Source organism: Rhea americana, unplaced genomic scaffold (genome assembly GCF_003343005.1).
Source record: "Rhea americana isolate MKP2758 unplaced genomic scaffold, rheAme1 scaffold_60, whole genome shotgun sequence".
Taxonomy (NCBI): Eukaryota; Metazoa; Chordata; class Aves; order Rheiformes; family Rheidae; genus Rhea; species Rhea americana.
In genome coordinates this window covers 1,214,301-1,229,156 of record NW_028186757.1, presented here as the reverse complement: position 1 = coordinate 1,229,156, position 14,856 = coordinate 1,214,301, and the positions used below count along the sequence as shown (strand labels likewise).

General features: G+C 35.2%; 1 protein-coding gene across 9 annotated transcripts in view; it reads right to left on the bottom strand.

Annotated features, from left to right (window-relative positions):
• Positions 1-14,856, bottom strand: part of DDX60 (DExD/H-box helicase 60) — a 54,450-nt gene that overhangs the window by 23,365 nt on the left and 16,229 nt on the right. For all 9 annotated transcript variants that reach the window (XM_085319858.1, XM_085319857.1, XM_085319852.1 and 6 more), the window contains 12 exons: positions 14,531-14,689; positions 13,879-14,020; positions 12,587-12,748; positions 11,086-11,188; positions 10,221-10,336; positions 8,421-8,584; positions 7,106-7,358; positions 6,190-6,353; positions 4,111-4,263; positions 2,937-3,086; positions 1,753-1,872; positions 589-684 (listed from right to left, as the gene is read on the bottom strand). In XM_085319858.1, coding sequence (XP_085175984.1) covers positions 589-684; positions 1,753-1,872; positions 2,937-3,086; positions 4,111-4,263; positions 6,190-6,353; positions 7,106-7,358; positions 8,421-8,584; positions 10,221-10,336; positions 11,086-11,188; positions 12,587-12,748; positions 13,879-14,020; positions 14,531-14,689 — 1,782 coding nt within the window. The remainder of the gene's footprint in view (positions 1-588; positions 685-1,752; positions 1,873-2,936; positions 3,087-4,110; positions 4,264-6,189; positions 6,354-7,105; positions 7,359-8,420; positions 8,585-10,220; positions 10,337-11,085; positions 11,189-12,586; positions 12,749-13,878; positions 14,021-14,530; positions 14,690-14,856) is intronic.

The following is a 14,856-nucleotide window of genomic DNA, read 5'->3' as shown; positions in this document are numbered from 1 at the left end:
AAACATCTGTGAAAGCCAAATCAAATGTCCAGTAAATCCATCTCTAGATTTCACTGGACTGTGAATCAGTCTAGATTTAAACACTCTATAATTATTTGTACTCTAGATACTCACTGGCATCATTAGCAATTAATTTAATGCAGAAGAAACAGAGTGCAGTCTGAACTTGAAATTTAGCAGAGTTCATCACTGACTTTCATCCCTGGAAAAATTAACCTTATGATGTCAAATGTGTAGGATCAAGGTCTGGAATATTCTACTTGTATCACTGAGACTATGGAGGATGTCTTTCGTTTTTCAGTTCACTGACTTGAGAGAAATAAGGAAAGTTCCTGGTAGCTTTCACTGAACTGTACGTCCTCCTGAGGACTATCACATTTTTAAAGTCTTTTCCTAGAATACATGAACACTATTAGCTACCATGAAAAAGTAAAACATACATACATCTGAGAAGTAAGAAGTCTGAAATAATATTTCTGGAAATCGGCTTTTACCAGTAATAATATATGTAATGGAAGATAAGTCTTCGGCAATTTTCCTAAAGATTTTTCTTATATTTGTTAAATCGATTAGTATTAAAAGACATACCTCATCAAATATAACATATTGTATCCTCTTGGTCCACTCTTGGCAGCGAGGGGACAGCATCAAAATTTCTAAACACTGAGGCACAGTGACTAGTATCTAATAAAAAATGGTTGTAAAACATTATTTTCAAGTAAACTGGCAAATAAAGCATAAGATGATTGCTTCTTTTTTAATATATATATATGTGATTTCAAGATAAGCAAGAATGAATAAATGGTTAACCTGACTAGAATCACCTTCCAACTAAGGTTATAATTGCAACATTGAGCAAAAGTGGCTGCTAGGAGCCAAAGCGTACCCCATAGCTCATGGATTTTCACTTTAGGCATTAACAGAGGCAGCAGGACTGTGTCTAGAGTAGTCTTACTATCAGCAAGAAAGCTGTATTTGTTTTATCCGTTTTCTTTTTAAATACTTCTATTTAAGAATGAAAGAATACTGGCTTCAGAAACAACTTGCGAAACAGAAAAAACATGAACTTCAGGTCTGAAAGAATAACAAATGTTCAGTTGCATTCTATCTTTCACTATCAAGTTTTTAAAAGGTTAACGGCTACAGAAGTATCATACTATACCTATAATACATATTAAGTCTACTCCCAGGATTTTATACCATATCAACCAAGCATCTGAAAGCTTTCCACAGTAACAGCAGTAGCAAATTATCACCTTGGTTAAAATGAAGACCTTGCCTCGGTTTTCAGTTCAAATCATCAGTACTTTTCAATCTTTTTCAGCTCTGAGCCAAAGTCTACCTAATTTGTTTCTAAGTTTTACCTACATTTCAGAGTTTGAACTCTAACATTTCACTAGAACTTGTAAGTCATTTTGATCCATGGCAGTAGTGAAAACAGACTGGTGGGATCAAACAGAAAATGCATCAATGCAGGGCTACCTAATGAAAGACTGATGTCAGGAAGGTCTAGAAAGAAAAGATGTCATAGAATTAGGATAAGAAGGGAAGGAAAAGAGCTTTGTTTGTAGAATCTTTGTTTGTCTAGATTCACATCTGCTGTATATTGGTGCCCAAAGGATTTTAATACATTTTCTTTTAACTAGAGCAGGTAATCAATGCAATGTTGCCAGAATGAGTACAATTTTCAGAAGCCAGATGAAATACAAAAGGTTGTCATTATTATGCACTAAAACATCCATAAACATATACCTGACAATTCATGACATCATGGCGATAATCCCGCGTGAAGACTCCACACACCACCAATCCATCAGGAAGTTTCTTAGTGAATCGACTGTATACAATTCCCACCACTTGGTTTACAAGAGCCTTAAGTAAAGCAGGTCATTAACAAACCTGAAAGGGTATATCTAAAGGTATATGACATTCTGATACATATAAAAGCATTCAGTTTTGGTACTGAGATTAATTTACAGCAGTCTAGCCTGTTGAGAATGTTAACATTTAAAAGACACGGTACTTGATTTTCAACCATACTCAAACACTTTCAGAGAAATCTAGTGTAGTGCAAAGTGGTGGATTATATAATATTAATTCTGTATTTTAATTGTTCTCAAAACAGCTAAAAACAAGTAACATTTTACTGCATCTACAAACACTTTCATGATCTCAAAGTCCTAGGACTGCAGGTGTAAATACATGAGTTTTGCACCCAGATATTCAACTGAATATATTGAATATATTCTGATATTCAAACTAAAACACCAATTTGATGCCCAACCTGAGTATATCCATGCAAATTTTGATTTTACTTATAGAAAACAATCCACAGAGATTATTACTGAATAACAGCACATGTAATTGTATATTCATTCTCGGGCTCTGACTGTCAGCCAAAACTTGTATTACTTGATGTTAAAGTTTTGGAAGAAATCAAAACATTGTGTTTCATGACTTCTAAGTCAATTTTTAACTATTAGGACAAACCTTCGTTAAAAAATATCTCACAATTGCCTAGAGTTTCCTAACCATTCTCTTGCAACATCCAACGGTGAACTCAATCGGAAAGAGACAGCTAGCTCTGCTTGGTTATTGTTCTGCTCCAGTATTACTTTCATCATAATCCTAGGCTTCTGATATTCTTACCTTTTGCCTAACATATTACTTCCAGCACTTTTGTACATGTTGTGTTTATGACCTTAAAACAGCTACCTAGTTATTAACACACAAAAACCTCTACATGGGCTTGAGCTCAGAAGATACTTCTAAACATGCTTGATTAGATGTACCTAATAAAAAGTATTAGCTAAATATTATCTAAGTTTTCTATTATTATCTAAATTTGTGTAATAAATTACTCAAAATGGTTTCAGAATCATACTAAAAAGTATCATAGTCATACATGCAGAATACGTATTAAGATGCAGCCTTACCTTTGTGGGAGCAACATATACAACTACTCCTTCATTGCTCATTTTCAGAACTTTTTCCATGCAATAGTATGATGCGTATGTTTTTCCTGATGAAGTGGGAGCAACAATTACTGCAGACTCATTATTATCTACAGCATCAAGCAGTTCTCGCTAAGAGAGAAAAGGAGTTACTTACATCGAAATGTCTCATTAAAAGTTCTAAGTAAACAAGTTCTTTCTATGAAAACCTCTCTTATGTTTGCATACAGACTTTATATACAGATTTGAGACTACAGAAGTTCATAGTAACTTAGTAGATACGCTACTGTATTCTTCTCTCTTGTTGAACTGTGAGTGGAAGAAATGATACTACAAATTATGAATTACCTGTTTCAATAATTTGATCCAAGATATTGATACCAGAACCCTCTCAGCCCAAAAGCAGACATTTTAAAAATAAAAAATAAAACCAGTTAATAGAGCAGTGTATTAGAAAAAAAAATCACTGTTTTACACAATGCAGTACTTTTTTCTTGCATTATATTATATCAATACAGCCCAAATCTCTCTTCTGTTCCTAGTATACATTGTTTATTATTTTGTCTTCTTCCCTATTACTGTCTTCCTCCAAGCTCTCTCACCTTATATAGGTCTGTGAAAGAATGGGGCAAACAGAAGAGGAAGTAGAAATAGTAGTAACACTATCTTTCTCTGTCAGCATATATGCCAACTTACAAGTTGCTACTCAAGCAAGCAGATATGATGTCCACATGCAAAGCAGCAAATTCAGCTGGTCGCCCCAATCCAGCAATACAAAGAGTAGAGCTAGATTTACTATACTTTAGAAAGAAAAGTTATTTCTCAAATCATGCTACTAGCTATTCCTTAAAATCAAATGCACAGAAGACGAGTCAAGAGATTACCCAAATGGGGTGCTACCACCATCAAGTATGGTGAGGAACAGCGAAATCCCATAAATTTGGCATTTCTTACATTGAATTCCTTGGGCTGAGGTCTCAGTGGAAAAACTGTAGCAAAAATGCGGAACACAGTCCAAAATGATCTACTAAACTTATTAAACTTAGAATACTAGTATTTTTCACAAGCAGTGCAAAAATGTCTTTTTTTAAATGGGGAAAAAAAATCAGACATCATCTCCAATAACTTTATACACAAACGGTTTGTGTTTAATCACCTGCCATGTGTCTGGTATGAAATGTTGCACTCTGGGATCTGGATCATTTCTCTCTTCTCTGAGCAAGTAATAGTCCATGTATTGTAGCTGAAAACGAGCTGGTCTCACTTCAGTAGCATAGTTGCTTATACTCTGATCATCACTTTCTCTTACCTATAAGGTCAAATTAAAATTCAAGCTAGTTTGACAACTAGGAACAGGTTCAAAAAAAACTGCAGACAGTTATTGTTCTTTAGAACTCTGTGTGAGCTTCAAAAAAAAATATAAAAGGCCTGACAATTTTCAGATAATTTCTTCTAGAAATCCATGCCACATAACCTTGTGCAATGAATCACAGTTGCAAAATGAAACTCAATATAAAGACTGAGCACAGAGCATAAGCCTAAGTTTTTGTAAAGCATGGTATCTTCAAGCAATGCCTATATACCCTAAGACATGCCAAATGTAAAGTTCCTGGTCATGTCTAGTCACACCACTCAATCCTGAGAACTATATAGAAAAGTATTACATCTTAAGATTTACATCAAAAGATCACAGAATAACTTAGGTTGACAGGGCTCTCTGGAGCCAACTAGTCCAACTACCTGCTAGTACCAGGTACAATCAGATGAGGTCACTCAGACCATACCCAATGGAGTTTTGAATATCTCCAAAGATGAAGATTCCGCGACCTCTCTGATTCTACTTTGAAAGAAATATTTTCAGTTCTCTCTCCTAAAAATCCCTCAACTTTTCAAAAACAATTACCAGAAACAAGCAGCTACAAAAGAAAACGTAGGCCAAAAATGTACAGCAGAGCTAGAATATTTCTGAGCAAGATGCTTTAAACTTGCCAAAATACACCCTATTTCACCACAATCCTTTACAATAGACCTTCTGAGATCTGTACAACTCTGCTTCCTGAGATGTAATATATTTTATTCAGGGCACAAAACACTCATATAAAAACAATGTAGTCAAGAGCAAACAACCATCATACACCAGTAGAATTCACACAAAGAAAGGAGAAAAATAACTTACACTCTCCAGCAGAATAAAATTTCTTACAAAACAATCACTTCCTCTCTCATTTCTTACTCTTGATCCGCAAGGAAGGACAATAAACACTTTCCAAAAATGAGCTTCCAAAAACTTCTAACTCTACTGAATATGAAAAATAAGACAGTCCAGTGATACTGGCTTTACGGTTCATTGTAATCCTCTTTTCTTCTGCTAATGACTTCATATTCTGCAGTCTGCAAGTTATCTCCTCTTCTTCTTGAGAGGCATTTCAACATCCCCTCTCCCCATTAACATCCCATCCACACACAAAGATACCAGACTGCTCTAAACATTAAATCAGCCAGTGGAAAGGTTGCTAGCATGCAGAAAAGCATAAGGTCAGTCATTAAAAAAAATGTTGACAGTAGCTGTGCATCTCAGTTTCTGACTTCAGAGCCAAATTCAGTATATCTAATTGATGGTCTTGGTTGTGCTAGCAAGTACAAGCAATTGAGTATCTGAAGCCATTTCACAGACCTTGGCATTAGCAGCACCATGCTCTAACCAACTGAGCTAAACCTTTCCTTCAGAGGTGATCAGTAATATTCATAACAAACAAAATAGCTTCCATCCACCTCAACAGTCTCAAAATATTTTCTTTTCTCAAGTAGCACATTTGGACTGTTAAAAAACAGCTCCTCACTGCTTAGCTTTTAACAGTTATTTTTAACATGCAGATTTCAGCTGACTGTGACAAGTGGAACAGTAGGTACCTCCCAGAAATGTCCAAGGACTCAGACAAATATAAGTAAGAGTAACCTACTCTTTATTCTTGTTTCAAAAGGTCGTCTTTGTAGCCAGTTTTATTTACTCCAGCGGAAATGGTTTTCTGTGCCAGCTAGCCACTTTATCAAGCAGAGAAACATCCATGGAAGCAAAGACTACATTTTGATTTTCGAACCAAGAATAGACAGCTCCAAATCTTATGGACAATACCAAATAAAATAAGCTCAGTATAGATCTTACACACACTATTCAATGCTTAAGAATAGAGTTGATATGCCATTACAGTAGAATCACTATATTCTACGAAGTTACCTGCCCAGACAGAGAGCACGCCAAATTCTCAAATCCAAGAAGTCTTAGACAGCTGGTCAGCTTTTGTAAGTGTGATTTCTCCAAGAGATCTTGGTATTTTTCAAGGAGGATATGAATTCTCCTCATCACTTGGACAGCTATGCTTAAATCTTTAGGATTGTTACCTTTGAAAAAAAAAATGTTATTTGAGAGCTGACTGTATCACTGGGGAGTATCAGGTGATTTTAGAAGAGATCTTATCTAGCCAACCATATTTATGAAAATTTTAAAAAGCATTTAAAGACAACTAGAGGAAGACAACTCACATTCATGTGACCTTTACAAGAGTGCTTGTAAAGACCAAACACTCAAATATTCTGCCTCTGAAAGAAAAGCTACAGAAAAGAAGTCATACTGCTGATGACTATTCAAAAACCTGTCCTGGCAGGTTGCAGGCTGCATGCAGCTCCAGTCTGGATCTTCCTGACTCAGGGTAAAGAATAAATGAATTAATTCTGATGAAACTGGACATCATTAACTATGATTTGCATGGATTGCTATGCAAGTCAGCACTCTTCAGACTCAGCTAACCACCTAAGGAAATTAAACACCCCACTGCAACATGTATGTATTTTAGTGTGCATGAGGCATATTCATTAAAGATATACACAATAAATGATTTGCATATGCCAGAGATGTACATGGTAATCTAATTTTGAGTGGATAGTTTATATCTGACTCACAGGAACCTAAGATTTCAAATTGAAGATCAAAGTCTGCTAACATTTAAAAGTACCTTCAGTACTCTCAAAGCAGGTGTGTATTTATGTGCCTTTATTTTAGCTGAGAATGTGCAAAATCACTCACTTCCTTGGTTAAAGAAGAAAGCTGCTCAGGGGGTGCAAAGTAAATACTGACAAGAATTTGGCCATCACACCTTGCTTTTTGCAGTGTTCCTTCCACACTTCTGAACAGGCCGACAGTCCTGCTATTTCTGCGCTGAACTTTACAGATCTGCTTTGAAGGGTCTTGAGAAACTTCTCTAATTTATTTATTCCAACAGTCAGATTCTGCTTTATTTCCTTCTCAGTTGACATTCTTAAGGCTTTCCACTGCTCTTGCTCTTTCTTTTCTTCTTTAATCTTTAGTCGCTTCTTGTTTTCCTCTGCAATTATTTCTGCTTTACTTTTCTATCCAAAAAATTAAGATATTCAGAGATAACCAACAACATCTGCAAGCATCATATATATATATAAAAAAAAACACCTAGTCCATAAATCCAACCATTGCAAGTACATTCCAGTTTTCAATTCATCTGTATGTTGTTTTGTTTTGAAAATTGTTTAAGATCTCTGGATTCTGAAGGAAACAAAACTTCTGAATGACAATATATGCTGCTTAACAAGCCTATCCAAGACTCATTTCAAATGTCAGTAAAAAGTATCCCCTTCTCAAACAATATAAAAGTGCACAAAGATTGAAAAATAAAATAGCAGATGTCTGGAAGTTAAACATGAAGCTTTTATTTCTATCCATAGGTAATAGAAATTCTAAATATATTGAGATGTTTCTCAACAAATTAAAGACAATTAAGAGTTCAATCTTAATTGAAGTTTAAAAATTGCTCTGAAGAGACCTCTGGCGGTTAAACAGGCCATAATCTATAATCCATATTAATATAAAAATAATACTATTATAAAATATTACTCAAATTATTTTTGCTCCATATTGTCCACTAATATGCAAGTACATGTTACATACCTGTGAAGTCACAAAATGTTCACATACTATTCTACCTAGAATTAATTGTAATGTTTAAAGGAGCTTTCCTTCACAATCACAGTTGATGTTTCTAAATATTGCATGGAAATAATTGGGAAAAAAAGTGAATTTTGCAGTATTTCTCAGTACTCTGTAAAGATAAAATAAAATTGCTTAAATCCAGTCTCATTCATTCTAGATTTTATTACTGGCTATGAGCCCAACCTATTAGCCTTTACGGACTTCACATCTATTATATTTTTGATTAACTTGTGCTTATTGAAATATAATCATTCAACAATAAAACCAGTGATAAAAATATTTTTCAAATTAAGCAACTACATTTGAAATATAAAGCTAATTTAATTTCTTCAACTGAGAACTACTAATGCATTAAAAGTATAAAATTTCCATTGTGGGAATTATACAGTAGAAATTCTTTCCCGGATTAGAGAAAGTAAATTTGAAGAGAGCAGCTTGAATAGACTCACATGTGTTTTTCTTGTTTTTTTGACAACAGTATTAGCATTCACTGGCATAGCCCCTTGGTTTACAATAGTCTTTGAAGTGCCGTCTTCCAAAGTGCTTCCATAAAAACGGTAGAAAGTCTGTAGCTTTTGTATTTGTCTTCTTTCATTTGGATCTTTGGATTTTGCTGCAAACAAGTATGTTTGATAGAAAAACACACTGGTAGAATTCCAGCCTATTCTTTTTCCAAGAAAAGATACCTAGGTAATAGCTAAATTTCCCCAAAAGTTCCTCACTTAAAGGCAAAATCTTTCTAAAGAGACTGGCTATGAAGATTCACCGAAATTCAACAGTACTTGTTATCTGGAACATAGGCTTAAATTCACACCACCCTAAGCACACACCAAAAGCATTGCAAAACTTAGTAAGCAAGACCCCTGGAAAGGGACTGAAGCATCTGAGCAAAACAGCTGGGTTTCCCACATATTGAATATGAATGTGAATTATCCAGTCAAACTACACAGATATTCTCAAAAAGCAACTCAGATTATCAAAAAGAGACCTCTGCCTCAAAAAGACTGTTACCAGGACATAAAAAAATGAAAAAAATAATACTGCTGAAAAAACACATAATGTTAGCACAGAAAAATATTGAGCACACAGATACTTATGTACTCAAGCCTAGGTATTTCTCTCTGCCCAGAAATCAAAATGCTGAGTCCCTTCCTCAGTGTGAATATCCATCTGAGAAGAGCTCACTCCTTCTTGTTTTAAACAAGGAAAACCGAGGAGATGGTGCAGACCAACATTCAGAGTACTCAAATGTGGTAGACATAGTCACCACTCTTCACCTGGAGTAGATATAAACCTTTAACTCCAACATTACAGAAAAGTGCTCTAGCTACTTGTGTGCAGATTAAGTTGAAAGCAATTGCTCTCCAAATATCCCACTGAAATCACAGTGCAGGGAGGAATGCAAAAAACTGTGCAGACAGAAGAATTATCAGAAGGAACCCTGACTTCATAGGTCAAGTGATGCAAATGCCCACCTAGAAAACAACATTTCTCATCACTGAATGAAAATCATAAGCAGAACCAAAGTAGCAATAAGTAATCTATGACTTCCTATCACCTGATAGGTTTTTCTAAGCTTTACTGACTGTATGATGCAGTAGATGATGGTAATATCTTTGAGAAAAAGTTTTGTGTACATGCTGGTACACACCAAATTGTGTATTTCATTTAATGTAAATGTGCAAATCAAAGATCAAAACTAAGTCCGTGGTTTGTTTTCTTTAGTGTCTCAGATTGGAAAAACTTTCAGGAAACTATGAAGTATAACACTCAAGAACTACGGCACAACCAACTTCTGCTTACTTCTTTTACTTCATATTTTAATGCTATTCTCGAAAGATAGGATTGGCTATGCATGCAGTGTGCAAACATCTGAGTAATTTAATAAGCAATTATCCAAACCATATCTGTAAACATTAAATTGCACATACACATACAGGTTGTTTAGGCACACATATAAGAGGCCTGTGAAATCTTTTGCAAGTACAAGGGAGTTTACTGTGAATATCTGACTAGAAGTGCTCATTGTGTTACACTTGCCAGAGCTATTCTAGATAATACACAATGCATACACATAATGCATAGATTCATCAGTTTAAGTATAAATGAGCCATTGCAAATGCTCTAGTTTGGCAAGTATTTATGCAGATGTGAATATTTTCTGAAATGACAAGTCATTCTCCAAAACTGTGATTATGTTGACAACATTCTCTAGCCAACATAGATATGTGTGCTTTGATAGTTCTTACCATCAGCACTACATTGTGCTCTCTCATATTCCTCAGTCAGAGGTCTACCAGAATGCCAGTGACAAAGCTCATCAAATTCTTTGTATTTAATTAGTGAAGTAACTGCAGGATCATTGCTGAAAAATACAAACATTAAATACACCAGAAATTAAGTTCTGGCATCTCTAACAAAACAACCAAAACATTTTGCAAACCAGGTACTTACCAAAACACAATTTTACTAAAGCCAAAAGCCAACACAGGATTTAATTCTACTCTAAATACAATATGTCAAGATATTTTCAGTTTTTCAGAAAGAATCATTAACAAAGTAAAATTATACTTTTTTATTTACTGCCATTCAACTTAATTGTAGAATGTAATATAACTACATAACTCACATAAATACCCTTTAAAAGATGCACATCTCTTTTCCCTCAGTGGCTAAAAAGTACTCATTATGCAGCAGTGAATCCATCCCCACAAGAAGCAGGGCAGGGAAAATGTAAAGGTTAATCTGTTTGTAATTTTTATTCAGTACTTTTATCTATTATTTTTCTTTTATCAAAGTCCATTTAAACTAGGCCTTTCAAATACAAACTGTATGTAAGAACAGTTTCAGTGTGCACAATAAGAATGGTCAGATTGTGATGCATTCAAATAACTATATTAGAAAATACGGAGACATTGACTCTTACTTATTCTTGTTCTGAACTGTCTGTTAATATTTATACCAGTACATATAAATGTGAAATCTGACCAAGCTGTAACAATACGACTTCCACATATCTATAAATTGAGCATAATATGGATGTAAAGAGATCCAGGAGAGTAGAAAGTAAGTCAATTTAATCATATTCGATTATTATAGAAGACATGTATGTACCTTTCTAAAACAGGTAGAACTTTCAAAACATCTCCAGCATATGCTTCAACAAGATCAGACTTCATTGGAATTAGACCTATGTCAGGAATTTCTTCTTCACAGCCTTTACACCACAAAAAAAGTCATTAATTCTGCTTAATTAAAAATATATATAATTGCGTATCATATTTTGAAATTTCTGTCAAGTGAAATTTCAAATGAAATTCGATCAAGTAAAACATGCTAAGAGTAAGTGGTGACTCACCAGTCCCCCAACATGGGCTCACAGCCATGCTTGGGAGCATAACAAAACCAGACATTTTTTACTTCTGCGGAGATGTAAAATCTCCCACCTCACCTCAAAAGCATTTGTTTTCCTGCCCTGATTCCACTGTAGTCCCTTAAACATGCACTTTCAACTGCTCTTAATGTTAGATGACTAAAGGTGATATGATAAAAGCGGTACGGTAAAAGAGATGATACGTCACATTGTGTATCTTTTCCACATTTGGAGCCTAGTCACAGCTTCAGAATTTGGAGTCTTCCTAGAAGACCTACAGGAATAAGCAGCACATACGCTCTGCCAGAAGATGCCTTCATAGCCCACAGCTAATGAAGAAACTGTCTTTTTGCCTACTTGAGCTTCACCTAAAATCCACTGCAACCAGCTAAAAAACACCCATAAACTTCAATAGAATTTTATTCCAGTCTAATGAATTTCTTGCAAACTGTCTCTTCTCAAGATTTATATATTCTGATACGTTTTAAACAAACATTCAAAGGGTGTAGCCAAAACTGATTCTCAAGAAATGCCAAATATCAGGTAAAAATCTCTGCCTATTCCTTTCAAATACTGAGGACAAGTATTGCAAGTCAAGAAAGGAAACAAATCATCTCTAAGCCAGCTATGCACCTCTCCACTTATAGTCTACTGAAGAGCATGATGGTATAATTTAAAACATTTGTGGGCATGTCACATTGCTACAAATGGAGGATTGCAACATGAGCTTCAGTGAAGTGTCCAGTCTCTACCATCTGAGGGCCTCAACTCCATGTTTCACTTGATTTGTTGTTCTCATGCCCAATATCTGCAAAATCTTACCTTAAAGTGTTCAGAGAAGTTCCCTGGAAACAGTCTTACTGCAGAACAATTAAGTGCCACTTTCATTACGATTATTATGTCTTTTAATAATAAATGTATTATAGTAATCACAGTATTTTTTTACAATACACACGATAGATCTGGGCTAGCAATCATGCAATTTAACCCAGCTCCTATTTAAGGCAATGGCAATGTTTGTATTGTCTACAGCGGAGTCAGAATTTCTCCCATAAGGCCTGGCCAGACTTATTTTAGCATCAGTTACCAATTTTGCTAGTGAATTTAAAGGAAGCAAGAGAGGAGCCATGAAGCACAGATTAGATTTGTGAATCAGGATAAATCAGACCACTACTCCCAAAATTCTAGTGATAATAATGAAGATCATGCTGCTAACTCTCTATTTTGTGGAGTTGTTAATACCTCTAAAAAATGGCTGTTTCTGTTCAAGAAATAGTTGGGAGGTATTTCGTACTGGGAAAGCATCTCCGAAATCGTATTTCACGGCCAACTTGGTTATAGTATCCCATAAAAATTGATATTCATTCTCCATTTCTTTCCCCAACTCCTTTTGGAACTTAAATCCTGCATAGAGGAAAAGAAAAAAAGAAAATTAGGAGCTCTACAAATAAATTTTCCTCAGATAAAACCTACCTATTCACCTGTATAGCATCAGGCATGAAGAGGTCAAACCTATTTAAGGCCTTTGGGCATTAGAGCAAGCTAGGACAGGATGTCACACATTCAAAGCTTTTAATAGGCCAGAGTATATATAACTAGATATGCAAAACATAATTTGCAAAGAGCACCAGACTTGGACTGTCTATGGAAGTACACAAGCTCCTCATGAAAAAGAAGTATTTCTCTCACATTCCTCTTCTGCAAAGTAGGATCAGAAATTTATTTTTAGAGCCCCAAAATGATAGAAACTATCACAAAGTTTTCAATATTCCTGATTTATATTTCCCTTAAAAATTCCTCTACACTTGCTTTATTGAGGTACATACAGGAGATTTTGTCACTTGATTCATAAAGAGAAAATTCTATTTGACTTTCAGACAGACTGCCTGTGCTCGGAGCACAGGCTGGCAAGTAAACAGAATTAGCCTGAAAGAATATTTATCCATATCCTGTTACTTCGTCAGCTTCTGTAACTTTCTTGTAGTCTTAAGACATCTGACGGTGTTTTTAAAGCTCCAGCTCCCAAATTCATGTATTTACAAGATAATATCAAATTTTGAATCAGTCTTATCTGAAACTAAGAAAACAAAATCTGATGTCATAGTTATATTAAGGATAGAATCTAGTCCCCACTCTGACTGTGCTGCACTAAGATAAAATAAAATAGATGGGAAGCTGGCTAAAACAAACAAACAAACAAGCTGAACAAGCTGAGACTACCTAGTAACAGTGATACAGAGCTCTTATCACCTATGCTGTACCACGCTGCCTTTGCAGAACTATAAATGACATATCAGAAATATGACGTGGGAAAGTATCCTGCATAAATACTGATGAGACACATCTGAATTTGTGACTTTCTACACTCATTTCTGAACAAAAAGTTCCCCTATTATTCCATAAAATTGATCTGTTATTATGCCCAGTAATTAGAAAATTATGCTGATATATGCTTGCACAAACATTTTTATTTTCATTTTGCAGCTTAATAAAGTTTGAAATAAGAAAGCAATTTGTTCAACAAAGGTAAATACCTTCACAGTATTCCATCTCATAGTAATGTGCCAGGTTTCTGAGTAATGAGTCATCATTTAAGTCAGGCAGATAAGTTAAATCCAATTTCCAATCGTTGGTATCACTTAGGTTTGTCAGAACAAAATGTGTGCAGAACTCGTACTGTTAAACCAAAAAATTCATCCTTATAGAGCACTTTTTCATGTGGAGGGACCAAAGTATCTGCAAAGTAAGGTTAACTACCCCAGATTTTATAGACAAGGAAAACAGCATGCTCTTATGCAACTTCTTGATTAGAAAACAGCTCGATAGCATACTTTTAGCTAAAAGCCTTCACTGCTCTCCTTTACTGCAATAAGTAACTTTAACACAAAGACCTGCCATCAGCATTTCTGTAAAGCGTGAGACCAAAAGGTCATCTAGCCCAGCATCCCATCACTAACCCTAGCCAATAGTAGATGCCTAAGAAGAAGAGGTCAAAATATACAGGGATATTCTCACATTCTCCTAGCCTCAGAGATTTATGGTTTCCTGGATCAGAAAGAGACTTTCCAGCAGATACACTGCATTCTTTGATCTTATCAGAGGACTAAAGTACCATACCAAGAAAAGTAAAAACTGAAATGACAATTGCACCTGATGACAGTGGAAGTAAGTCAGTGCTACACATACCATTTTCATTAATGGTAAAACTCGCTCAGTCCAGCGGAATTTAATGATCCTAATCTGAGCTCTCCGTGAAAGCGGCATATGAAGAAGAAAAATCACTGTAAGACACTGCATTCTACAGAGATCAGCTGCTTCTTCTGGAGATAGTGGTTTACTCTCTCCCTGTTGAGAGATGACAGATAAAAAGTTAATTACATCCTTCATTAAAATAATTGCATCCACCTCTACTTAGGTTCACCTCTACTTAATTTAATTCAGTGATTCCCACTTTGTTAAAGCAACTAGTAACTTTTATCTATTTGTATGATTTGTGCATTATAATTACTTCT